The sequence below is a fragment of the Thalassophryne amazonica genome, chromosome 11 (genome assembly GCF_902500255.1).
Source record: "Thalassophryne amazonica chromosome 11, fThaAma1.1, whole genome shotgun sequence".
NCBI lineage: Eukaryota > Metazoa > Chordata > Actinopteri > Batrachoidiformes > Batrachoididae > Thalassophryne > Thalassophryne amazonica.
Genome location: NC_047113.1, coordinates 19,844,283 through 19,868,070, shown reverse-complemented (window position 1 = coordinate 19,868,070; position 23,788 = coordinate 19,844,283). Strand labels below are relative to the sequence as shown.

The following is a 23,788-nucleotide window of genomic DNA, read 5'->3' as shown; positions in this document are numbered from 1 at the left end:
TTGGATGCTGTAGCTCCTCTGAAAAAGAGAGCTTTAAATCAGAAGTGCCTGACTCCGTGGTATAACTCACAAACTCGCAGCTTAAAGCAGATAACCCGTAAGTTGGAGAGGAAATGGCGTCTCACTAATTTAGAAGATCTTCACTTAGCCTGGAAAAAGAGTCTGTTGCTCTATAAAAAAGCCCTCCGTAAAGCTAGGACATCTTACTACTCATCACTAATTGAAGAAAATAAAAACAACCCCAGGTTTCTTTTCAGCACTGTAGCCAGGCTGACAAAGAGTCAGAGCTCTATTGAGCCGAGTATTCCTTTAACTTTAACTAGTAATGACTTCATGACTTTCTTTGCTAATAAAATTTTAACTATTAGAGAAAAAATTACGCTTAACCATCCCAAAGACGTATCGTTATCTTTGGCTGCTTTCAGTGATGCCGGTATTTGGTTAGACTCTTTCTCTCCGATTGTTCTGTCTGAGTTATTTTCATTAGTTACTTCCTCCAAACCATCAACATGTCTATTAGACCCCATTCCTACCAGGCTGCTCAAGGAAGCCCTACCATTAATTAATGCTTCGATCTTAAATATGATCAATCTATCTTTATTAGTTGGCTATGTACCACAGGCTTTTAAGGTGGCAGTAATTAAACCATTACTTAAAAAGCCATCACTTGACCCAGCTATCTTAGCTAATTACAGGCCAATCTCCAACCTTCCTTTTCTCTCAAAAATTCTTGAAAGGGTAGTTGTAAAACAGCTAACTGATCATCTGCAGAGGAATGGTCTATTTGAAGAGTTTCAGTCAGGTTTTAGAATTCATCATAGTACAGAAACAGCATTAGTGAAGGTTACAAATGATCTTCTTATGGCCTCAGACAGTGGACTCATCTCTGTGCTTGTTCTGTTAGGCCTCAGTGCTGCTTTTGATACTGTTGACCATAAAAGTTTATTACAGAGATTAGAGCATGCCATAGGTATTAAAGGGCACTGCGCTGCGGTGGTTTGAATCATATTTATCTAATAGATTACAATTTGTTCATGTAAATGGGGAATCTTCTTCACAGACTAAGGTTAATTATGGAGTTCCACAAGGTTCTGTGCTAGGACCAATTTTATTCACTTTATACATGTTTCCCTTAGGCAGTATTATTAGACGGCATTGCTTAAATTTTCATTGTTACGCAGATGATACCCAGCTTTATCTATCCATGAAGCCAGAGGACACACACCAATTAGCTAAACTGCAGGATTGTCTTACAGACATAAAGACATGGATGACCTCTAATTTCCTGCTTTTAAACTCAGATAAAACTGAAGTTATTGTACTTGGCCCCACAAATCTTAGAAACATGGTGTCTAACCAGATCCTTACTCTGAATGGCATTACCCTGACCTCTAGTAATACTGTGAGAAATCTTGGAGTCATTTTTGATCAGGATATGTCATTCAATGCGCATATTAAACAAATATGTAGGACTGCTTTTTTGCATTTGCGCAATATCTCTAAAATTAGAAAGGTCTTGTCTCAGAGTGATGCTGAAAAACTAATTCATGCATTTATTTCCTCTAGGCTGGACTATTGTAATTCATTATAATCAGGTTGTCCTAAACGTTCCCTGGAAAGCCTTCAGTTAATTCAAAATGCTGCAGCTAGAGTGCTAACAGGGACTAGAAGGAGAGAGCATATCTCACCCATATTGGCCTCTCTTCATTGGCTTCCTGTTAATTCTAGAATAGAATTTAAAATTCTTCTTCTTACTTATAAGGTTTTGAATAATCAGGTCCCATCTTATCTTAGGGACCTCATAGTACCATATCACCCCAATAGAGCGCTTCGCTCTCAGACTGCAGGCTTACTTGTAGTTCCTAGGGTTTGTAAGAGTAGAATGGGAGGCAGAGCCTTCAGCTTTCAGGCTCCTCTCCTGTGGAACCAGCTCCCAATTCAGATCAGGGAGACAGACACCCTCTCTACTTTTAAGATTAGGCTTAAAACTTTCCTTTTTGCTAAAGCTTATAGTTAGGGCTGGATCAGGTGACCCTGAACCATCCCTTAGTTATGCTGCTATAGACTTAGACTGCTGGGGGGTTCCCATGATGCACTGAGTGTTTCTTTCTCTTTTTGCTCTGTATGCACCACTCTGCATTTAATCATTAGTGATTGATCTCTGCTCCCCTCCACAGCATGTCTTTTTCCTGGTTCTCTCCCTCAGCCCCAACCAGTCCCAGCAGAAGACTGCCCCTCCCTGAGCCTGGTTCTGCTGGAGGTTTCTTCCTGTTAAAAGGGAGTTTTTCCTTCCCACTGTTGCCAAGTGCTTGCTCACAGGGGGTCGTTTTGACCGTTGGGGTTTTTCCGTAATTATTGTATGGCCTTGCCTTACAATATAAGGCGCCTTGGGGCAACTGTTTGTTGTGATTTGGCGCTATATAAATAAAATTGATTTGATATGATTCTGATTTGATTTGAATGCACAAACATCTATACCTGTTGTTTCTGTTGGGAAAGTGTAGGAACACGGACCCACAACAGGGGGCGCAAATGAACGGACAATGGAGTAAGTCAAATAACAACGCTTTACTGTTGTGAATGTGCACAACGAATACAACCAATCACAGAAATGGACAACAGTCAATTTACAAAAGTGTCGTGTGGGCAGGCTCGAAGATAGGAGACGCCTCTCCAAGGTAAGACCGGTACCACACGGCTTCCTCCGCCACAGGACCCCGGGTATACTGGAGCCGCCAAGTCCCGAACTCCCAGGTGGCCACTGCCTCCGCGTGTCGGACCTGGTACTGCTGGCGAGGAACAAAAACACAATTAAAGGTGGGCGCGTTTGCACCCAGTAATCCACACGGCAGGAAAGCTACCTCCACCTCTCGTTGGAAAAAAAGGTCTGTTATCACTCACAAAAGTCACAAAAGGTTACTGTCAAGCAGTCAGCTGAGAATATTACCTTCCAGGTAGAACGATATCTCGGCAATGAGGTGGAGATGCCGTCCTGCTGATATACCCCACTGATGATTGCCGTCAGCTGTCTCAGGTGATGGGTGACAGCTGTCACCGAGGCTGCTCCCGTGAGGCGGCGGCGCCCTCTGGTGCCTGGAGCCCGCACTCCAGGCAGGGCGCCCTCTGGTGGTGGTGGGCCAGCAGTACCTCCTCTTCAGCGGCCCACACAACAGGACCCCCCCCTCAACGGGCGCCAGGACCGGGCTTGTCCGGGTGGCGACGGTAGAAGTCGGCCAGGAGAGCCGGGTCCAGGATGAAGCTCCTCTTCACCCAGGAGCGTTCTTCAGGGCCGTACCCCTCCCAGTCCACCAGATATTGAAAGCCCCGGCCCATCCGTCGGACATCCAACAACCGGCGCACTGTCCAAGCCGGCTCGCCATCGATGATCCGGGCAGGAGGTGGCGCCGGACCGGGTGTACAGAGGGGCGAGGTGTGATGGGGCTTGATTTTCGACACATGGAACACTGGATGGATCCGCAGTGAGGCTAGAAGCTGAAGCCTCACTGCGGCGGGATTGATGACCTTGAGGATTTTAAACGGTCCTATGTACCTGTCCTGTAGTTTGGGGGAGGCCACTTGTAGTGGGATGTCCTTTGTGGACAACCACACTTCCTGCCCGGGGCGATACGTAGGGGCCGGGGTCCGCCGCCGGTCTGCATGGGTCTTCGCCCTCATCCGGGCCCTCAACAAAGCAGAACGGGCGGCACGCCACACCCGACGGCACCTCCGCAGGTGGGCCTGGACCGAGGGCACACCGACCTCCCCCTCAACCACCGGGAACAACGGGGGCTGATACCCCAAACACACCTCAAAGGGGGAGAGGCCGGTGGCTGATGACACTTGACTGTTGTGGGCGTACTCGATCCAGGCCAGATGAGTACTCCAGGCCGCCGGGTGCGCGGCTGTCACACAACGCAGTGTTTGCTCCATTTCTTGATTGGCCCGCTCTGCTTGCCCGTTGGTCTGGGGGTGATACCCGGACGAGAGACTGACCGTGGCCCCCAGCTCCCGGCAAAAGCTCCTCCAGACATGCGAGGAGAACTGGGGACCGCGATCGGAGACGATGTCTGATGGTATCCCATGCAGGCGGACGACGTGGTGGACCAGGAGGTCCACTGTCTCCTGGGCCGTTGGGAGCTTCGGGAGGGCCACGAAGTGGGCCGCCTTGGAGAATCGGTCCACTATCGTGAGGATCACGGTGTTGCCCTGGGACGGCGGGAGGCCCGTGACAAAATCCAGGCCGATGTGGGACCAGGGGCGATGAGGCACGGGCAGCGGCTGTAGCAGTCCCGGAGCCTTGCGATGGTCGGCCTTGCCCCTGGCACAGGTGGTACAGGCCTGGATGTAGTCCCGGACGTCGGCCTCCAGGGACGCCCACCAGAAGCGCTGCCGGACAACTGCCACGGTTCTTCGCACCCCTGGATGACAGGAGAGCTTGGAGCCGTGACAGGAGAGCTTGGAGCCGTGACAGAAGTCCAGGACTGCAGCCCTAGCCTCTGGTGGGACGTACAGTCTGTTCTTTGGTCCAGTCCCGGGGTCCGGGCTTCGTGCCAGGGCCTCCCGGACGGTTCTCTCTACGTCCCAGGTGAGGGTGGCCACGATAGTGGACTCCGGGATGATGGGTTCCGGTGGATCCGACAACTCCGCTTTGACCTCGTCTTCGTGTACCCGGGACAAGGCATCCGACTTCTGGTTCTTGGTCCCGGGCCGGTAGTGATGCGGAAGTCAAAACGGCCCGAAGAACAGTGACCAGCGGGCTTGCCTGGGATTCAGCCGCTTGGCGGTCCTGATATATTCCAGGTTCCGGTGGTCAGTGAAAAACCGTGAACGGCACGGACGTTCCCTCCAACAGGTGTCTCCACTCTTCAAGAGCCTCTTTCACCGCTAGGAGTCTCGGTTGCCGACGTCATAGTTCCGTTCAGCCGGGGTCACCTGCGGGAAAAATAGGCACACGGATGAAGGACCTTATCGGTCTTCCCACTCTGGGACAGCACAGCTCCTATCCCTGAGTCCGAGGCGTCCACTTCAACCACTAACTGGCGGCTAGGATCGGGCTGCACCAGAACGGGTGCAGACGAGAAGCGCCGTTTCAACTCCTTGAACGCGGCATCGCAACGATCCGACCAGGTGAAGGGGACTTTTTGGTGAGGTCAGGCTGTCAGGGGGCTAGCAACCTGGCTGTAGCCCTTAATGAACCTCCTGTAGAAATTCGCAAAGCCGAGGAACTGTTGCAGCTTCCTACGGCTTGTGGGTTGGGGCCAGTCTCTCACCGCTGCAACCTTGGCCGGATCAGGAGCGACGGAGTCGGGGGAGAGGATGAACCCCAGGAAGGACAAAGAAGTGCGGTGAAACTCACACTTCTCGCCCTTAACAAACCGCCGGTTCTCCAATAACCGCTGCAGGACCTGACGTACATGTCGGACATGGGTCTCAGGATCCGGAGAAAAGATGAGTATGTCGTCTAAATATACGAAGACGAATCGGTGCAGGAAGTCCCGCAAGACATCATTAACCAATGCTTGGAACGTCGCGGGAGCATTTGTAAGACCGAACGGCATGACCAGGTACTCAAAATGACCTAACGGGGTGTTAATGCTGTCTTCCACTCGTCTCCCTTCCGGATCCGAACCAGGTGATACGCATTCCTAAGATCAAGCTTGGTGAATATCTTGGCTCCATGCAGGGGCGTGAACACCGAATCCAACAAGGGTAAGGGGTATCGGTTACGAACCGTGATTTCGTTCAGCCCCTGTAATCAATGCATGGACGTAAACCGCCATCCTTTTTCCCCACAAAAAAGAAACCCGCACCCATCGGGGAGGTGGAATGCCGGATCAACCCGGCCGCCAAAGAGTCCCGGATGTAGGTCTCCATTGATTCGCGTTCAGGTCGTGAGAGGTTGTACAGCCTGCTGGACGGGAACTCAACGCCTGGAACCAAATCAATGGCACAATCATACGGGCGGTGCGGGGGAAGGGTGAGTGCCAGATCCTTGCTGAACACCTCCGCAAGGTCATGGTACTGCACCGGCACCGTCCCTAGATTGGGCGGGGCTCTGACCTCCTCCCTGGCCTGGGAACCGGGAGGAACCGAGGAACCTAAACATACCCGATGGCAGGTCTCGCTCCACTGGACCACTACCCCGGACGGCCAATCGATCCGGGGATTGTGCTTCAACATCCAGGGAAAACCTAAAATCACACGGGAGGTGGCCGGAGTTACAAAAAACTCCGACTCTCCTCCCGGTGATTCCCGACACTGTCTTGTGGGTGATTGGAGGGAGTAGGGAGCCATCTAGTGCCCGTACCTGCACAGGCGAGGTAAGCGCCACCAGAGGGAACCCTATCTCCCTGGCCCATTTGCTATCAAGCAAATTCCCTTCTGAGCCCGTGTCCACCAGTGCTGGGGCCTTCAGGGTTAAATCCTCATAAAGGATTGTAACTGGGAGTCGTGTGGCGATGTGGGTGTGTCCCACGTGAACGTCTCGGCCCCCCCCCTAGCCCAGTGTCTAGGGGCGGGTGTTGGTGTTTAAACCGTTCGGGGCAGTCTCGTACCTGATGCTCAATCGAGCCACAAACAAACACGCTCCAGCCTCCTTTGTGTGACCGGACGTCCACCTCCCATGCTCGAGATCGTAAGTTAACATCCCAAGTGAGCAAGTGGGAGGTCTATCACAAAACAACAAGAGCAATCTAATACATGTGCACTTTATAAGCCAGCAAGTTGCCAGGTCTGCACTTTATAAGCCAACAAGTTGCCAGGTCTGCACTTTATAAGCCAGCCTGAAGGGAGGCAAGCTGAAGTAAGCCGTTTTATCCTGGTTTTGCACTTTTTGTGGATCAGTGAGAACCGGAATAGAATGGTTCCCTGCGAAATGGGGTTTCAAAAGGCATTATGAAGACTATTAATACGCCAGCAGAAGAGAGTTTACAGTCAAATTCTATTTACTGAATTTCTATATCAATCTGTTCACACATCAAGACTATGAAACAATGCATAGCTTCACATGCTTCCATTCCCTCGCTGTGCATCTTTAGAACACCTGCTTTGCTGTTGGCAAATAAATAACGCTCTGCAAACAGGCTGTGCTCCTGTGCATGCAGATTAAATAACACCACAAAATCAGTGGGATGGGACATGATTGTTTTGTGCTTGTCTGAGAAGTGCTCAGGCCACCTGCTTTGTGATTTGGGAGGCGCATTGTTGCACGAAACATGCACCTCAACCCAAACAACAGACACACATGTACTTCTCAGACCATATATTAAATGTGTACAAAAAATAGAGGTACCAACAATTTTTGTCCACGTGTGTAAAAAAGTGAAGTCGACAGATACAGTGAGTAAAATAAGTATTTGAACACCCTGCAATTTTGCAAGTTCTCCCACTTAGAAATCATGGAGGGATCTGAAATTTTCATCTTAGGTGCATGTCCCAAAAAAAAAAAAAAAAAAAAAATCCAGAAATCACAATGTATGATTTTTAAATACTTTATTTGTATGTTACTGCTGCAAATAAGTACTTGAACACCTGTGAAAATCAATGTTAATATTTGGTACAGTAGCCTTTGTTTGCAATTACAGAGGTCAAACGTTTCCTGTACTTTTTCACCAGGTTTGCACACACTGCAGCAGGGATTTTGGTCCACTCCTCCATACAGATCTTCTCCAAATCTTTCAGGTTTGGAGTTTCAGCAAAGATTTTCTATTGAGTTCAGGTCTGGAGACTGGCCAGGCCACTCCAGGACCTTGAAATGCTTCTTACGGAGCCCCTCCTTAGTTGCCCTGGTTGTGTGTTTGGGGTCATTGTCATGCTGGAAGACCCAGCCATGACCCATCTTCAATGCTCTTACTGAGGGAAGGAGGTTGTTTGCCAAAATCTCACAATACATGACCCCATCCATCCTCTCTTCAATATAGTGCAGTGCTCCCCTTTGCAGAAGAGCACCCCCACGTATGATGTTTCCATCCCCATGCTTCACGGTTGGGATGGTTTTCTTGGGGTTGTTCTCATCCTCTAAACATGGTAAGTGGAGCTGATTCAAAAAAGCTCTATTCTGGTCTCATCTGACCACATGACCTTCTCCCATGCCTCCTCTGGATCATCCAGATGGTCACTGGTGAACTTCAAACAGGCCTGGACATGTGCTGGCTTCAGCAGGGCACCTTGCTGCCCTGCAGGATTTTAAACCATGACAGCATCATGTGTTACGAATATAATCTTTGTGACTGTGGTCCCAGCTCTCTTCAGGTCAATGACCAGGTCCTGCTGAGTAGTTCTGGGCTTTCTCAGAATCATCCTTACCCCACAAAGTGATCTTGCATGGAATCCCAGACTGAGGGAGATTGACAGTCATCTTGTGTTTCTTTGACAGTCATCTTGTGTTTCTTCCACTTTCTAATAAATAATCATAACAGTTGTCTTCTGCCAAGCTGCTTGCCTGTTGTCCTGTAGTCCATCCCAGCCTTGTGCAGGTCTACAGTTTTGTCCCTGGTGTCCTTACACAGCTCATTGGTCTTGGCTATGGTGGACAGGTTGGTGTGATTGATTGAGTGTGTGAACAGGTGTCTTTTACAGGTACAAGTTCAAACAGGTGCAATTAATACAGGTAAGAGTGCAGAATAAGAGGGCTTCTCAAAGAAAAATTAACAGGTCTGTGTGAGCCAGAATTCTTGCTGGTTGGTAGGGATCAAATAGTATTTGCAGCGGTAACATACAAATAAATTATAAAAAATCATACATTGTGATTTCCGGATTTTTTTTTTTAGATCAGGTCTCTCACAGTGGACATGCACCTAAGATGAAAATTTCAGACCCCTCCATGATTTCTAAGTGGGAGAACTTGCAAAACCGCAGGGTGTTCAAATACTTATTTTCCTCACTGTGACTAGACAGATGATAGGAAGTGAATCCAGAGACTATTCTCGTAATTTTTTTTTAATTAATTATTATTTATTTATTTTGGAGGAGTGACAGCAGTGCATCAGGTCTGTTTATTGAGTAGCCACTTCTATCTCTGTGATTTATACCAAGATTTATCCTGTGTGAACTGGCCATGAATTTACAGACATCCTGCAGCAAAATTACATTACTCCACCTTAAATGGACTGCATTTATATAGCGCTTTTCCATCTGTATCAGACGCTCAAAGCGCTTTACAATTATGCCTCACATTCACCCCGATGTCAGGGTGCTGCCATACAAGGCACTCACTACACACCGGGAGCAATAGAAGATTAAAGGCCTTGCCCAAGGGCCCTTAGTGATTTCCAGTCAGGTGGGGATTTGAACCCATGATCTTCTGGACTCAAGCCCAACACCTTAACAACTAGACCATCACCTCCTCCACCTTCCCATATAAAATGAATGTTGTCCAAATAGGGATTCAGTAAAGAATGAGAGTTTCATAAGGCAGATGTACCAGGACTTGAAAATCCATGTCATGTATGCCCAAAATAAAATAACACAACCTAGTTTGTAATCATCAGTGGTACAATATATCTGCAGAAATACAACCAGTTAGGTGTGTTTTTTTTTTTTCCACATTTGACAGTGTATATATCAACCTTGCATCCATCTGTATTGTGTTAGTTACATAGTCCCTTGCTGACTTAGTGGGGGGTGCCCTGTGTGCCTACATGCATCCAGTAGTCCCAAGGGGTGCTAAAGTTGGGTGAACTGAGTTGGTACTATTCTGGGTCTCACTGCACTGCAAGCTGTATTTGAAGATATAAAGGCATTGACTTACCTCCTCCTCCTCCCAGCAAAGAGTTGTTGGCTGAAAAAAGAGAAAAAGAATAAATTTATGAAAATACCATTTAACACATCATAATTAATATAAAATATGAGTGAGAGCTGTTTCTCTCAGCTGTTTGTAACATGGCAATGACATTATCTTTGGCTGTCACTAAGACAGACCTCTGCCCCTGCTTAACTTTTGCCCTCAGTGTTTGGGCAGGTATGTATTTACACATACATACAGAGTGGTCCAGAAAAAAACTGACACGTTTAAAAAACTCACATTTGCTGGAGAAATTGCTGTTTTATTTATATTTTCCACTGAGCCATAGAGTACAGCTACAAGTTTCAAGAATGAATTTATTCAGCACACACACACTCAACATAACAAAAAACCCATAAATAGTGAATCTGTGTGACCGAATGGGGAGCATTCATCTACACCAAGATGAATGCCGAGTATCAGTTTTCAGTTCAAGAGTGGACCAAAATCACTGAACTTTACTTTGCAATAAAATCAGTTGTTCTCATCCAGTGGCAATTTTGTCATGAATTCAGAATTCCAGGGAGGAAAATACATAACCCAAAACCATCAACAGCCTGATACAGAGGTTCAGAGACACCGATAGTGTACAACAACAAGACCCACAGTGGGGCACATCTGACTGCCAGAACACCAGCATGTGCTCAGGATGTTCGGGCTCATTTGAAACATTCACCACAAAAGTCCACCAGACGACTGTCACAAGAAGTGGGGATTTCCAGGAGTTCTGTGATGGGAGTCAAACAACTGCTGAGTCTTGCACATTCTTCTCTTCAGTGATGAGCCACCATCCACTTGAGTAGACATGAGGTTTTTGGCTTCAGCACAGCCTCGTGAGCACATGCAAACACCTTTGACTGTAGAATAGACAACTGTGTGGTGTGCATTAGGACAATTCCAGGAGATGTGTTGGAGAGAGCCGTGAACAATTTTAATGTCAAGGTGGCTGCTGTGATCCAGCAACAGGGGCTTGGATTGACATGTTATTAATTACATGAAAAGTGAGAAAAAAAATTGGACATTTTGAAATGCTGTTCGCAGTAAAAAGTTATCGTGGTACCTCAGGTTACAAATGATCTTCTTATGGCCTCAGACATTGACTCATCTCTGTGCTTGTTCTTGTTAGGCCTCAGTGCTGCTTTTGATACTGTTGACCATAAAAGTTTATTACAGAGATTAGAGCATGCCATAGGTATTAAAGGCACTGCGCTGCGGTGGTTTGAATCATATTTATCTAATAGATTACAATTTGTTCATGTAAATGGGGAATCTTCTTCACAGACTAAGGTTAATTATGGAGTTCCACAAGGTTCTGTGCTAGGACCAATTTTATTCACTTTATACATGTTTCCCTTAGGCAGTATTATTAGACGGCATTGCTTAAATTTTCATTGTTACGCAGATGATACCCAGCTTTATCTATCCATGAAGCCAGAGGACACACACCAATTAGCTAAACTGCAGGATTGTCTTACAGACATAAAGACATGGATGACCTCTAATTTCCTGCTTTTAAACTCAGATAAAACTGAAGTTATTGTACTTGGCCCCACAAATCTTAGAAACATGGTGTCTAACCAGATCCTTACTCTGAATGGCATTACCCTGACCTCTAGTAATACTGTGAGAAATCTTGGAGTCATTTTTGATCAGGATATGTCATTCAATGCGCATATTAAACAAATATGTAGGACTGCTTTTTGCATTTGCGCAATATCTCTAAAATTAGAAAGGTCTTGTCTCAGAGTGGATGCTGAAAAACTAATTCATGCATTTATTTCCTCTAGGCTGGACTATTGTAATTCATTATAATCAGGTTGTCCTAAACGTTCCCTGGAAAGCCTTCAGTTAATTCAAAATGCTGCAGCTAGAGTGCTAACAGGGACTAGAAGGAGAGAGCATATCTCACCCATATTGGCCTCTCTTCATTGGCTTCCTGTTAATTCTAGAATAGAATTTAAAATTCTTCTTCTTACTTATAAGGTTTTGAATAATCAGGTCCCATCTTATCTTAGGGACCTCATAGTACCATATCACCCCAATAGAGCGCTTCGCTCCAGACTGCAGGCTTACTTGTAGTTCCTAGGGTTTGTAAGAGTAGAATGGGAGGCAGAGCCTTCAGCTTTCAGGCTCCTCTCCTGTGGAACCAGCTCCCAATTCAGATCAGGGAGACAGACACCCTCTCTACTTTTAGATTAGGCTTAAAACTTTCCTTTTTGCTAAAGCTTATAGTTAGGGCTGGATCAGGTGACCCTGAACCATCCCTTAGTTATGCTGCTATAGACTTAGACTGCTGGGGGGTCCCATGATGCACTGAGTGTTTCTTTCTCTTTTTGCTCTGTATGCACCACTCTGCATTTAATCATTAGTGATTGATCTCTGCTCCCCTCCACAGCATGTCTTTTTCCTGGTTCTCACTCCCTCAGCCCCAACCAGTCCCAGCAGAAGACTGCCCCTCCCTGAGCCTGGTTCTGCTGGAGGTTTCTTCCTGTTAAAAGGGAGTTTTTCCTTCCCACTGTTGCCAAGTGCTTGCTCACAGGGGGTCGTTTTGACCGTTGGGGGTTTTTCCGTAATTATTGTATGGCCTTGGGGCAACTGTTTGTTGTGATTTGGCGCTATATAAATAAAATTGATTTGATATGATTCTGATTTGATTTGAATGCACAAACATCTATACCTGTTGTTTCTGTTGGGAAAGTGTAGGAACACGGACCCACAACAGGGGGCGCAAATGAACGGACAATGGAGTAAGTCAAATAACAACGCTTTACTGTTGTGAATGTGCACAACGAATACAACCAATCACAGAAATGGACAACAGTCAATTTACAAAAGTGTCGTGTGGGCAGGCTCGAAGATAGGAGACGCCTCTCCAAGGTAAGACCGGTACCACACGGCTTCCTCCGCCACAGGACCCCGGGTATACTGGAGCCGCCAAGTCCCGAACTCCCAGGTGGCCACTGCCTCCGCGTGTCGGACCTGGTACTGCTGGCGAGGAACAAAAACACAATTAAAGGTGGGCGCGTTTGCACCCAGTAATCCACACGGCAGGAAAGCTACCTCCACCTCTCGTTGGAAAAAAAGGTCTGTTATCACTCACAAAAGTCACAAAAGGTTACTGTCAAGCAGTCAGCTGAGAATATTACCTTCCAGGTAGAACGATATCTCGGCAATGAGGTGGAGATGCCGTCCTGCTGATATACCCCACTGATGATTGCCGTCAGCTGTCTCAGGTGATGGGTGACAGCTGTCACCGAGGCTGCTCCCGTGAGGCGGCGGCGCCCTCTGGTGCCTGGAGCCCGCACTCCAGGCAGGGCGCCCTCTGGTGGTGGTGGGCCAGCAGTACCTCCTCTTCAGCGGCCCACACAACAGGACCCCCCCCCTCAACGGGCGCCAGGACCGGGCTTGTCCGGGTGGCGACGGTAGAAGTCGGCCAGGAGGGCCGGGTCCAGGATGAAGCTCCTCTTCACCCAGGAGCGTTCTTCAGGGCCGTACCCCTCCCAGTCCACCAGATATTGAAAGCCCCGGCCCATCCGTCGGACATCCAACAACCGGCGCACTGTCCAAGCCGGCTCGCCATCGAGATCCGGCAGGAGGTGGCGCCGGAACGGGTGTACAGAGGGGCGAGGTGTGATGTGGGCTTGATTTTCGACACATGGAACACTGGATGGATCCGCAGTGAGGCTGGAAGCTGAAGCCTCACTGCGGCGGGATTGATGACCTTGAGGATTTTAAACGGTCCTATGTACCTGTCCTGTAGTTTGGGGGAGCCACTTGTAGTGGGATGTCCTTTGTGGACAACCACACTTCCTGCCCGGGGCGATACGTAGGGGCCGGGGTCCGCCGCCGGTCCTGCATGGGTCTTCGCCCTCATCCGGGCCCTCAACAAAGCAGAACGGGCGGCACGCCACACCCGACGGCACCTCCGCAGGTGGGCCTGGACCGAGGGCACACCGACCTCCCCCTCAACCACCGGGAACAACGGGGGCTGATACCCCAAACACACCTCAAAGGGGGAGAGGCCGGTGGCTGATGACACTTGACTGTTGTGGCGTACTCGATCCAGGCCAGATGAAGTACTCCAGGCCGCCGGGTGCGCGGCTGTCACACAACGCAGTGTTTGCTCCATTTCTTGATTGGCCCGCTCTGCTTGCCCGTTGGTCTGGGGGTGATACCCGGACGAGAGACTGACCGTGGCCCCCAGCTCCCGGCAAAAGCTCCTCCAGACATGCGAGGAGAACTGGGGACCGCGATCGGAGACGATGTCTGATGGTATCCCATGCAGGCGGACGACGTGGTGGACCAGGAGGTCCACTGTCTCCTGGGCCGTTGGGAGCTTCGGGAGGGCCACGAAGTGGCCGCCTTGGAGAATCGGTCCACTATCGTGAGGATCACGGTGTTGCCCTGGGACGGCGGGAGGGCCCGTGACAAAATCCAGGCCGATGTGGGACCAGGGGCGATGAGGCACGGGCAGCGGCTGTAGCAGTCCCGGAGCCTTGCGATGGTCGGCCTTGCCCTGGCACAGGTGGTACAGGCCTGGATGTAGTCCCCGGACGTCGGCCTCCAGGGACGCCCACCAGAACGCTGCCGGACAACTGCCACGGTTCTTCGCACCCCTGGATGACAGGAGAGCTTGGAGCCGTGACAGGAGAGCTTGGAGCCGTGACAGAAGTCCAGGACTGCAGCCCTAGCCTCTGGTGGGACGTACAGTCTGTTCTTTGGTCCAGTCCCGGGGTCCGGGCTTCGTGCCAGGGCCTCCCGGACGGTTTCTCTCTACGTCCCAGGTGAGGGTGGCCACGATAGTGGACTCCGGGATGATGGGTTTCCGGTGGATCCGACAACTCCGCTTTGACCTCGTCTTCGTGTACCCGGGACAAGGCATCCGACTTCTGGTTCTTGGTCCCGGGCCGGTAGGGTGATGCGGAAGTCAAAACGGCCGAAGAACAGTGACCAGCGGGCTTGCCTGGGATTCAGCCGCTTGGCGGTCCTGATATATTCCAGGTTCCGGTGGTCAGTGAAAACCGTGAACGGCACGGACGTTCCCTCCAACAGGTGTCTCCACTCTTCAAGAGCCTCTTTCACCGCTAGGAGTTCTCGGTTGCCGACGTCATAGTTCCGTTCAGCCGGGGTCAACCTGCGGGAAAAATAGGCACACGGATGAAGGACCTTATCGGTCTTCCCACTCTGGGACAGCACAGCTCCTATCCCTGAGTCCGAGGCGTCCACTTCAACCACTAACTGGCGGCTAGGATCGGGCTGCACCAGAACGGGTGCAGACGAGAAGCGCCGTTTCAACTCCTTGAACGCGGCATCGCAACGATCCGACCAGGTGAAGGGGACTTTTGGTGAGGTCAGGGCTGTCAGGGGGCTAGCAACCTGGCTGTAGCCCTTAATGAACCTCCTGTAGAAATTCGCAAAGCCGAGGAACTGTTGCAGCTTCCTACGGCTTGTGGTTGGGGCCAGTCTCTCACCGCTGCAACCTTGGCCGGATCAGGAGCGACGGAGTCGGGGGAGATGATGAACCCCAGGAAGGACAAAGAAGTGCGGTGAAACTCACACTTCTCGCCCTTAACAAACAGCCGGTTCTCCAATAACCGCTGCAGGACCTGACGTACATGTCGGACATGGGTCTCAGGATCCGGAGAAAAGATGAGTATGTCGTCTAAATATACGAAGACGAATCGGTGCAGGAAGTCCCGCAAGACATCATTAACCAATGCTTGGAACGTCGCGGGAGCATTTGTAAGACCGAACGGCATGACCAGGTACTCAAAATGACCTAACGGGGTGTTAAATGCTGTCTTCCACTCGTCTCCCTTCCGGATCCGAACCAGGTGATACGCATTCCTAAGATCAAGCTTGGTGAATATCTTGGCTCCATGCAGGGGCGTGAACACCGAATCCAACAAGGGTAAGGGGTATCGGTTACGAACCGTGATTTCGTTCAGCCCCCTGTAATCAATGCATGGACGTAAACCGCCATCCTTTTTCCCCACAAAAAAGAAACCCGCACCCATCGGGGAGGTGGAATTCCGGATCAACCCGGCAGCCAAAGAGTCCCGGATGTAGGTCTCCATTGATTCGCGTTCAGGTCGTGAGAGGTTGTACAGCCTGCTGGACGGGAACTCAACGCCTGGAACCAAATCAATGGCACAATCATACGGGCGGTGCGGGGGAAGGGTGAGTGCCAGATCCTTGCTGAACACCTCCGCAAGGTCATGGTACTGCACCGGCACCGTCCCTAGATTGGGCGGGGCTCTGACCTCCTCCCTGGCCTGGGAACCGGGAGGAACCGAGGAACCTAAACATACCCGATGGCAGGTCTCGCTCCACTGGACCACTACCCCGGACGGCCAATCGATCCGGGGATTGTGCTTCAACATCCAGGGAAAACCTAAAATCACACGGGAGGTGGCCGGAGTTACAAAAAACTCGATCTCCTCCCGGTGATTCCCCGACACTGTCTTGTGGGTGATTGGAGGGAGTACGGAGCCATCTAGTGCCCGTACCTGCACAGGCGAGGTAAGCGCCACCAGAGGGAACCCTATCTCCCTGGCCCATTTGCTATCAAGCAAATTCCCTTCTGAGCCCGTGTCCACCAGTGCTGGGGCCTTCAGGGTTAAATCCTCATAAAGGATTGTAACTGGGAGTCGTGTGGCGATGTGGGTGTGTCCCACGTGAACGTCTCGGCCCCCCCCTAGCCCAGTGTCTAGGGGCGGGTGTTGGTGTTTAACCGTTCGGGGCAGTCTCGTACCTGATGCTCAATCGAGCCACAAACAAAACACGCTCCAGCCTCCTTTGTGTGACCGGAGCGTCCACCTCCCATGCTCGAGATCGTAAGTTAACATCCCAAGGTGAGCAAGTGGGAGGAGTCTATCACAAAACAACAAAGAGCAATCTAATACATGTGCACTTTATAAGCCAGCAAGTTGCCAGGTCTGCACTTTATAAGCCAACAAGTTGCCAGGTCTGCACTTTATAAGCCAGCCTGAAGGGAGGCAAGCTGAAGTAAGCCGTTTTATCCTGGTTTTGCACTTTTTGTGGATCAGTGAGAACCGGAATAGAATGGTTCCCTGCGAAATGGGGGTTTCAAAGAGGCATTATGAAGACTATTAATACGCCAGCAGAAGAGAGTTTACAGTCAAATTCTATTTATGCTGAATTTCTATATCAATCTGTTCACACATCAAGACTATGAAACAATGCATAGCTTCACATGCTTCCATTCCCTCGCTGTGCATCTTTAGAACACCTGCTTTGCTGTTGGCAAATAAAGGTAACGCTCTGCAAACAGGCTGTGCTCCTGTGCATGCAGATTAAATAACACCACAAAATCAGTGGGATGGGACATGATTGTTTTGTGCTTGTCTGAGAAGTGCTCAGGCCACCTGCTTTGTGATTTGGGAGGCGCATTGTTGCACGAAACATGCACCTCAACCCAAACAACAGACACACATGTACTTCTCAGACCATATATTGAAATGTGTACAAAAAATATAGAGGTACCAACAATTTTTGTCCACGTGTGTAAAAAAGTGAAGTCGACAGATACAGTGAGTAAAATAAGTATTTGAACACCCTGCAATTTTGCAAGTTCTCCCACTTAGAAATCATGGAGGGATCTGAAATTTTCATCTTAGGTGCATGTCCCAAAAAAAAAAAAAAAAAAAAAAATCCAGAAATCACAATGTATGATTTTTAAATACTTTATTTGTATGTTACTGCTGCAAATAAGTACTTGAACACCTGTGAAAATCAATGTTAATATTTGGTACAGTAGCCTTTGTTTGCAATTACAGAGGTCAAACGTTTCCTGTACTTTTTCACCAGGTTTGCACACACTGCAGCAGGGATTTTGGTCCACTCCTCCATACAGATCTTCTCCAAATCTTTCAGGTTTGGAGTTTCAGCAAAGATTTTCTATTGAGTTCAGGTCTGGAGACTGGCCAGGCCACTCCAGGACCTTGAAATGCTTCTTACGGAGCCCCTCCTTAGTTGCCCTGGTTGTGTGTTTGGGGTCATTGTCATGCTGGAAGACCCAGCCATGACCCATCTTCAATGCTCTTACTGAGGGAAGGAGGTTGTTTGCCAAAATCTCACAATACATGACCCCATCCATCCTCTCTTCAATATAGTGCAGTGGTCCTGTCCCCTTTGCAGAAGAGCACCCCCACAGTATGATGTTTCCATCCCCATGCTTCACGGTTGGGATGGTTTTCTTGGGGTTGTTCTCATCCTCTAAACATGGTAAGTGGAGCTGATTCAAAAAAGCTCTATTCTGGTCTCATCTGACCACATGACCTTCTCCCATGCCTCCTCTGGATCATCCAGATGGTCACTGGTGAACTTCAAACAGGCCTGGACATGTGCTGGCTTCAGCAGGGGCACCTTGCTGCCCTGCAGGATTTTAAACCATGACAGCATCATGTGTTACGAATATAATCTTTGTGACTGTGGTCCCAGCTCTCTTCAGGTCAATGACCAGGTCCTGCTGAGTAGTTCTGGGCTTTCTCAGAATCATCCTTACCCCACAAAGTGATCTTGCATGGAATCCCAGACTGAGGGAGATTGACAGTCATCTTGTGTTTCTTTGACAGTCATCTTGTGTTTCTTCCACTTTCTAATAAATAATCATAACAGTTGTCTTCTGCCAAGCTGCTTGCCTGTTGTCCTGTAGTCCATCCCAGCCTTGTGCAGGTCTACAGTTTTGTCCCTGGTGTCCTTAGACAGCTCATTGGTCTTGGCTATGGTGGACAGGTTGGGGTGTGATTGATTGAGTGTGTGAACAGGTGTCTTTTATACAGGTAACAAGTTCAAACAGGTGCAATTAATACAGGTAAAGAGTGCAGAATAAGAGGGCTTCTCAAAGAAAAATTAACAGGTCTGTGTGAGCCAGAATTCTTGCTGGTTGGTAGGGGATCAAATAGTTATTTGCAGCGGTAACATACAAATAAATTATAAAAAAATCATACATTGTGATTTCCGGATTTTTTTTTTTAGATCAGGTCTCTCACAGTGGACATGCACCTAAGATGAAAATTTCAGACCCCTCCATGATTTCTAAGTGGGAGAACTTGCAAAACCGCAGGGTGTTCAAATACTTATTTTCCTCACTGTGACTAGACAGATGATAGGAAGTGAATCCAGAGACTATTCAGTCTCGTAATTTTTTTAATTAATTAATTTATTTATTTATTTTGGAGGAGTGACAGCAGTGCATCAGGTCTGTTTATTGAGTAGCCACTTCTATCTCTGTGATTTATACCAAGATTTATTATCCTGTGTGAACTGGCCATGAATTTACAGACATCCTGCAGCAAAATTACATTACTCCACCTTAAATGGACTGCATTTATATAGCGCTTTTCCATCTGTATCAGACGCTCAAAGCGCTTTACAATTATGCCTCACATTCACCCCGATGTCAGGGTGCTGCCATACAAGGCACTCACTACACACCGGGAGCAATAGAAGATTAAAGGCCTTGCCCAAGGGCCCTTAGTGATTTTCCAGTCAGGTGGGGATTTGAACCCATGATCTTCTGGACTCAAGCCCAACACCTTAACAACTAGACCATCACCTCCTCCACCTTCCCATATAAAATGAATGTTGTCCAAATAGGGATTCAGTAAAGAATGAGAGTTTCATAAGGCAGATGTACCAGGACTTGAAAATCCATGTCATGTATGCCCAAAATAGTAAAATAACACAACCTAGTTTGTAATCATCAGTGGTACAATATATCTGCAGAAATACAACCAGTTAGGTGTGTTTTTTTTTTCTTCACATTTGACAGTGTATATATCAACCTTGCATCCATCTGTATTGTGTTAGTTACATAGTCCCTTGCTGACTTAGTGGGGGGTGCCCTGTGTGCCTACATGCATCCAGTAGTCCCAAGGGGTGCTAAAGTTGGTGGGTGAACTGAGTTGGTACTATTCTGGGTCTCACTGCACTGCAAGCTGTATTTGAAGATATAAAGGCATTGACTTACCTCCTCCTCCTCCCAGCAAAGAGTTGTTGGCTGAAAAAAAGAGAAAAAGAATAAATAATTATGAAAATACCATTTAACACATCATAATTAATATAAAATATGAGTGAGAGCTGTTTCTCTCAGCTGTTTGTAACATGGCAATGACATTATCTTTGGCTGTCACTAAGACAGACCTCTGCCCCTGCTTAACTTTTGCCCTCAGTGTTTGGGCAGGTATGTATTTACACATACATACAGAGTGGTCCAGAAAAAAACTGACACGTTTAAAAAACTCACATTTGCTGGAGAAATTGCTGTTTTATTTATATTTTCCACTGAGCCATAGAGTACAGCTACAAGTTTCAAGAATGAATTTATTCAGCACACACACACTCAACAATAACAAAAAACCCATAAATAGTGAATCTGTGTGACCGAATGGGGGAGCATTCATCTGACACCAAGATGAATGCCGAGTATCAGTTTTCAGTTCAAGAGTGGACCAAAATCACTGAACTTTACTTTGCAATAAAATCAGTTGTTCTCATCCAGTGGCAATTTTGTCATGAATTCAGAATTCCAGGGAGGAAAATACCATAACCCAAAACCATCAACAGCCTGATACAGAGGTTCAGAGACACCGATAGTGTACAAAACAACAAGACCCACAGTGGGGCACATCTGACTGCCAGAACACCAGCATGTGCTCAGGATGTTCGGGCTCATTTGAAACATTCACCACAAAAGTCCACCAGACGACTGTCACAAGAAGTGGGGATTTCCAGGAGTTCTGTGATGGGAGTCAAAACAACTGCTGAGTCTTGCACATTCTTCTCTTCAGTGATGAGCCACACATCCACTTGAGTAGACATGAGGTTTTTGGCTTCAGCACAGCCTCGTGAGCACATGCAAACACCTTTGACTGTAGAATAGACAACTGTGTGGTGTGCATTAGGACAATTCCAGGAGATGTGTTGGAGAGAGCCGTGAACAATTTTAATGTCAAGGTGGCTGCTGTGATCCAGCAACAAGGGGCTTGGATTGAACATGTTATTAATTACATGAAAAAGTGAGAAAAAAAATTGGACATTTTGAAAATGCTGTTCGCAGTAAAAAGTTATCGTGGTACCTCACCCCCCCCCCCCCCCCCAAAATCTTTAGAAAAATGCAACATTTGTAGAGGTTATGACAAAATAAAAAAGTGTGAGGTTTTTCTGGACCATCTTGTACATTCGACAGCACAGCTGTCAAACTCATTCACTGTTGTAAGAAGAAGTCCTATATTGGCTGTGAGGCACCAGTGTTCATCACTGGATTCCATAGCATCAAGCAGATGAAAGTCTAGGACTCCCCTTGGATATGACACCAGTCTGATGGAGGTTACTTCCCCAGCCAATGCCGGTACCTATTTCACAGGTGGGTGGACTGAGACAATGTCGAAGTGTTTAGTCCGAGGACACAGACAGGTAGTGTGAGTCAGATTCAAACACAGGTCTACATACTGGCAGACTAGCTTCTGCACTGAGCTACATGCTCTACTGTTATAAGCATCTTTATAAAATGTTAATGGGACAGACGAACTTTCCCCTTTTAATTCTAGCTTGCCTTTCTTCATTATTAAGTACAGCTGCTGCAAACTCCTTTCGGTACTGATCTGACGCTTCCTTCAGTTCAATTCCATGTATTTATATACTGCCAAATCATGACATACTGTAAGTTACGTCAGTGTGCCATACATGAAAAAGGTCTCCATCTTAACCAGCCTGTGAGCAAGCACACTGGTGACAGTAATGAGTAAAATCCCAAGAAACCTCAGGCAGCCCTAACACCATTTCTTTCATTACTGCTCAGCTGCACTTAGTCTCCCAGTTTGTCTCTTCCTCTGTCTGGGAGGCATTAATTTACAGAAGGTGCTTCGCATCTCCTGGATGTGTCAGAAAAACTCCTCCTTCACCTCAAATTTAATGTGAGCTTTTGTAAGAAACAAACTGCATCAAAATATCAAACAAACAGAAACATCCAAAGAGGTTACAAAGGAATATATACTGTTAGAAACTCCAACGTTCATGTAAAACACTGCTGTAAATGCGCATTTGGTTTTATTTCTTTAGGTCACTGGATTTATGCAACACTTGTCACATTTCTTTCCTTTAACTTCTGGCTTGTTTCATCAACAATTTTAATGAGTTAGTTTCAGAGAACAAAAATATGAAAAAACTAAATACAGCTTCAAACAGTTGTACAGCCTTTGAAACACAAGTGCCTTATTTTTAGAATTAGAATCAATGTCATTTTACACACACTCCTGTTCCGTTTGTCAATCAATCAATCAATCAATTTTTTTATATAGCACCAAATCACAACAAACAGTTGCCCCAAGGCGCTTTATATTGTAAGGCAAGGCCATACAATAATTATGTAAAACCCCAACGGTCAAAACGACCCCCTGTGAGCAAGCACTTGGCTACAGTGGGAAGGAAAAACTCCCTTTTAACAGGAAGAAACCTCCAGCAGAACCAGGCTCAGGGAGGAGCAGTCTTCTGCTGGGACTGGTTGGGGCTGAGGGAGAGAACCAGGAAAAAGACATGCTGTGGAGGGGAGCAGAGATCGATCACTAATGATTAAATGCAGAGTGATGCATACGGAGCAAAAAGAGAAAGAAAGTGCATCATGGGAACCCCCCAGCAGTCTACGTCTATAGCAGCATAACTAAGGGATGGTTCAGGGTCACCTGATCCAGCCCTAACTATAAGCTTTAGCAAAAAGGAAAGTTTTAAGCCTAATCTTAAAAGTAGAGAGGGTGTCTGTCTCCCTGATCTGAATTGGGAGCTGGTTCCACAGGAGAGGAGCCTGAAAGCTGAAGGCTCTGCCTCCCATTCTATTCTTACAAACCCTAGGAACTACAAGTAAGCCTGCAGTCTGAGAGCGAAGCGCTCTATTGGGGTGATATGGTACTACGAGGTCCCTAAGATAAGATGGGACCTGATTATTCAAAACCTTATAAGTAAGAAGAAGAATTTTAAATTCTATTCTAGAATTAACAGGAAGCCAATGAAGAGAGGCCAATATGGGTGAGATATGCTCTCTCCTTCTAGTCCCCGTCAGTACTCTAGCTGCAGCATTTTGAATTAACTGAAGGCTTTTTAGGGAACTTTTAGGACAACCTGATAATAATGAATTACAATAGTCCAGCCTAGAGGAAATAAATGCATGAATTAGTTTTTCAGCATCACTCTGAGACAAGACCTTTCTGATTTTAGAGATATTGCGTAAATGCAAAAAAGCAGTCCTATATATTTGTTTAATATGCGCTTTGAATGACATATCCTGATCAAAAATGACTCCAAGATTTCTCACAGTATTACTAGAGGACAGGGTAATGCCATCCAGAGTAAGGATCTGGTTAGACACCATGTTTCTAAGATTTGTGGGGCCAAGTACAATAACTTCAGTTTTATCTGAGTTTAAAAGCAGGAAATTAGAGGTCATCCATGTCTTTATGTCTGTAAGACAATCCTGCAGTTTAGCTAATTGGTGTGTGTCCTCTGGCTTCATGGATAGATAAAGCTGGGTATCATCTGCGTAACAATGAAAATTTAAGCAATACCGTCTAATAATACTGCCTAAGGGAAGCATGTATAAAGTGAATAAAATTGGTCCTAGCACAGAACCTTGTGGAACTCCATAATTAACTTTAGTCTGTGAAGAAGATTCCCCATTTACATGAACAAATTGTAATCTATTAGACAAATATGATTCAAACCACCGCAGCGCAGTGCCTTTAATACCTATGGCATGCTCTAATCTCTGTAATAAAATTTTATGGTCAACAGTATCGAAAGCAGCACTGAGGTCCAACAGAACAAGCACAGAGATGAGTCCACTGTCGGAGGCCATAAGAAGATCATTTGTAACCTTCACTAATGCTGTTTCTGTACTATGATGAATTCTAAAACCTGACTGAAACTCTTCAAATAGACCATTCCTCTGCAGATGATCAGTTAGCTGTTTTACAACTACCCTTTCAAGAATTT

General features: G+C 47.3%; 1 protein-coding gene across 3 annotated transcripts in view; it reads right to left on the bottom strand.

The window, feature by feature from the left end:
* macrod1 (mono-ADP ribosylhydrolase 1) overlaps window positions 1-23,788 on the bottom strand; it is a 461,598-nt gene that overhangs the window by 192,758 nt on the left and 245,052 nt on the right. For all 3 annotated transcript variants that reach the window (XM_034181802.1, XM_034181801.1, XM_034181803.1), the window contains exon 4: window positions 19,776-19,805. In XM_034181802.1, the coding sequence (XP_034037693.1) occupies window positions 19,776-19,805 (30 nt within the window). The remainder of the gene's footprint in view (window positions 1-19,775; window positions 19,806-23,788) is intronic.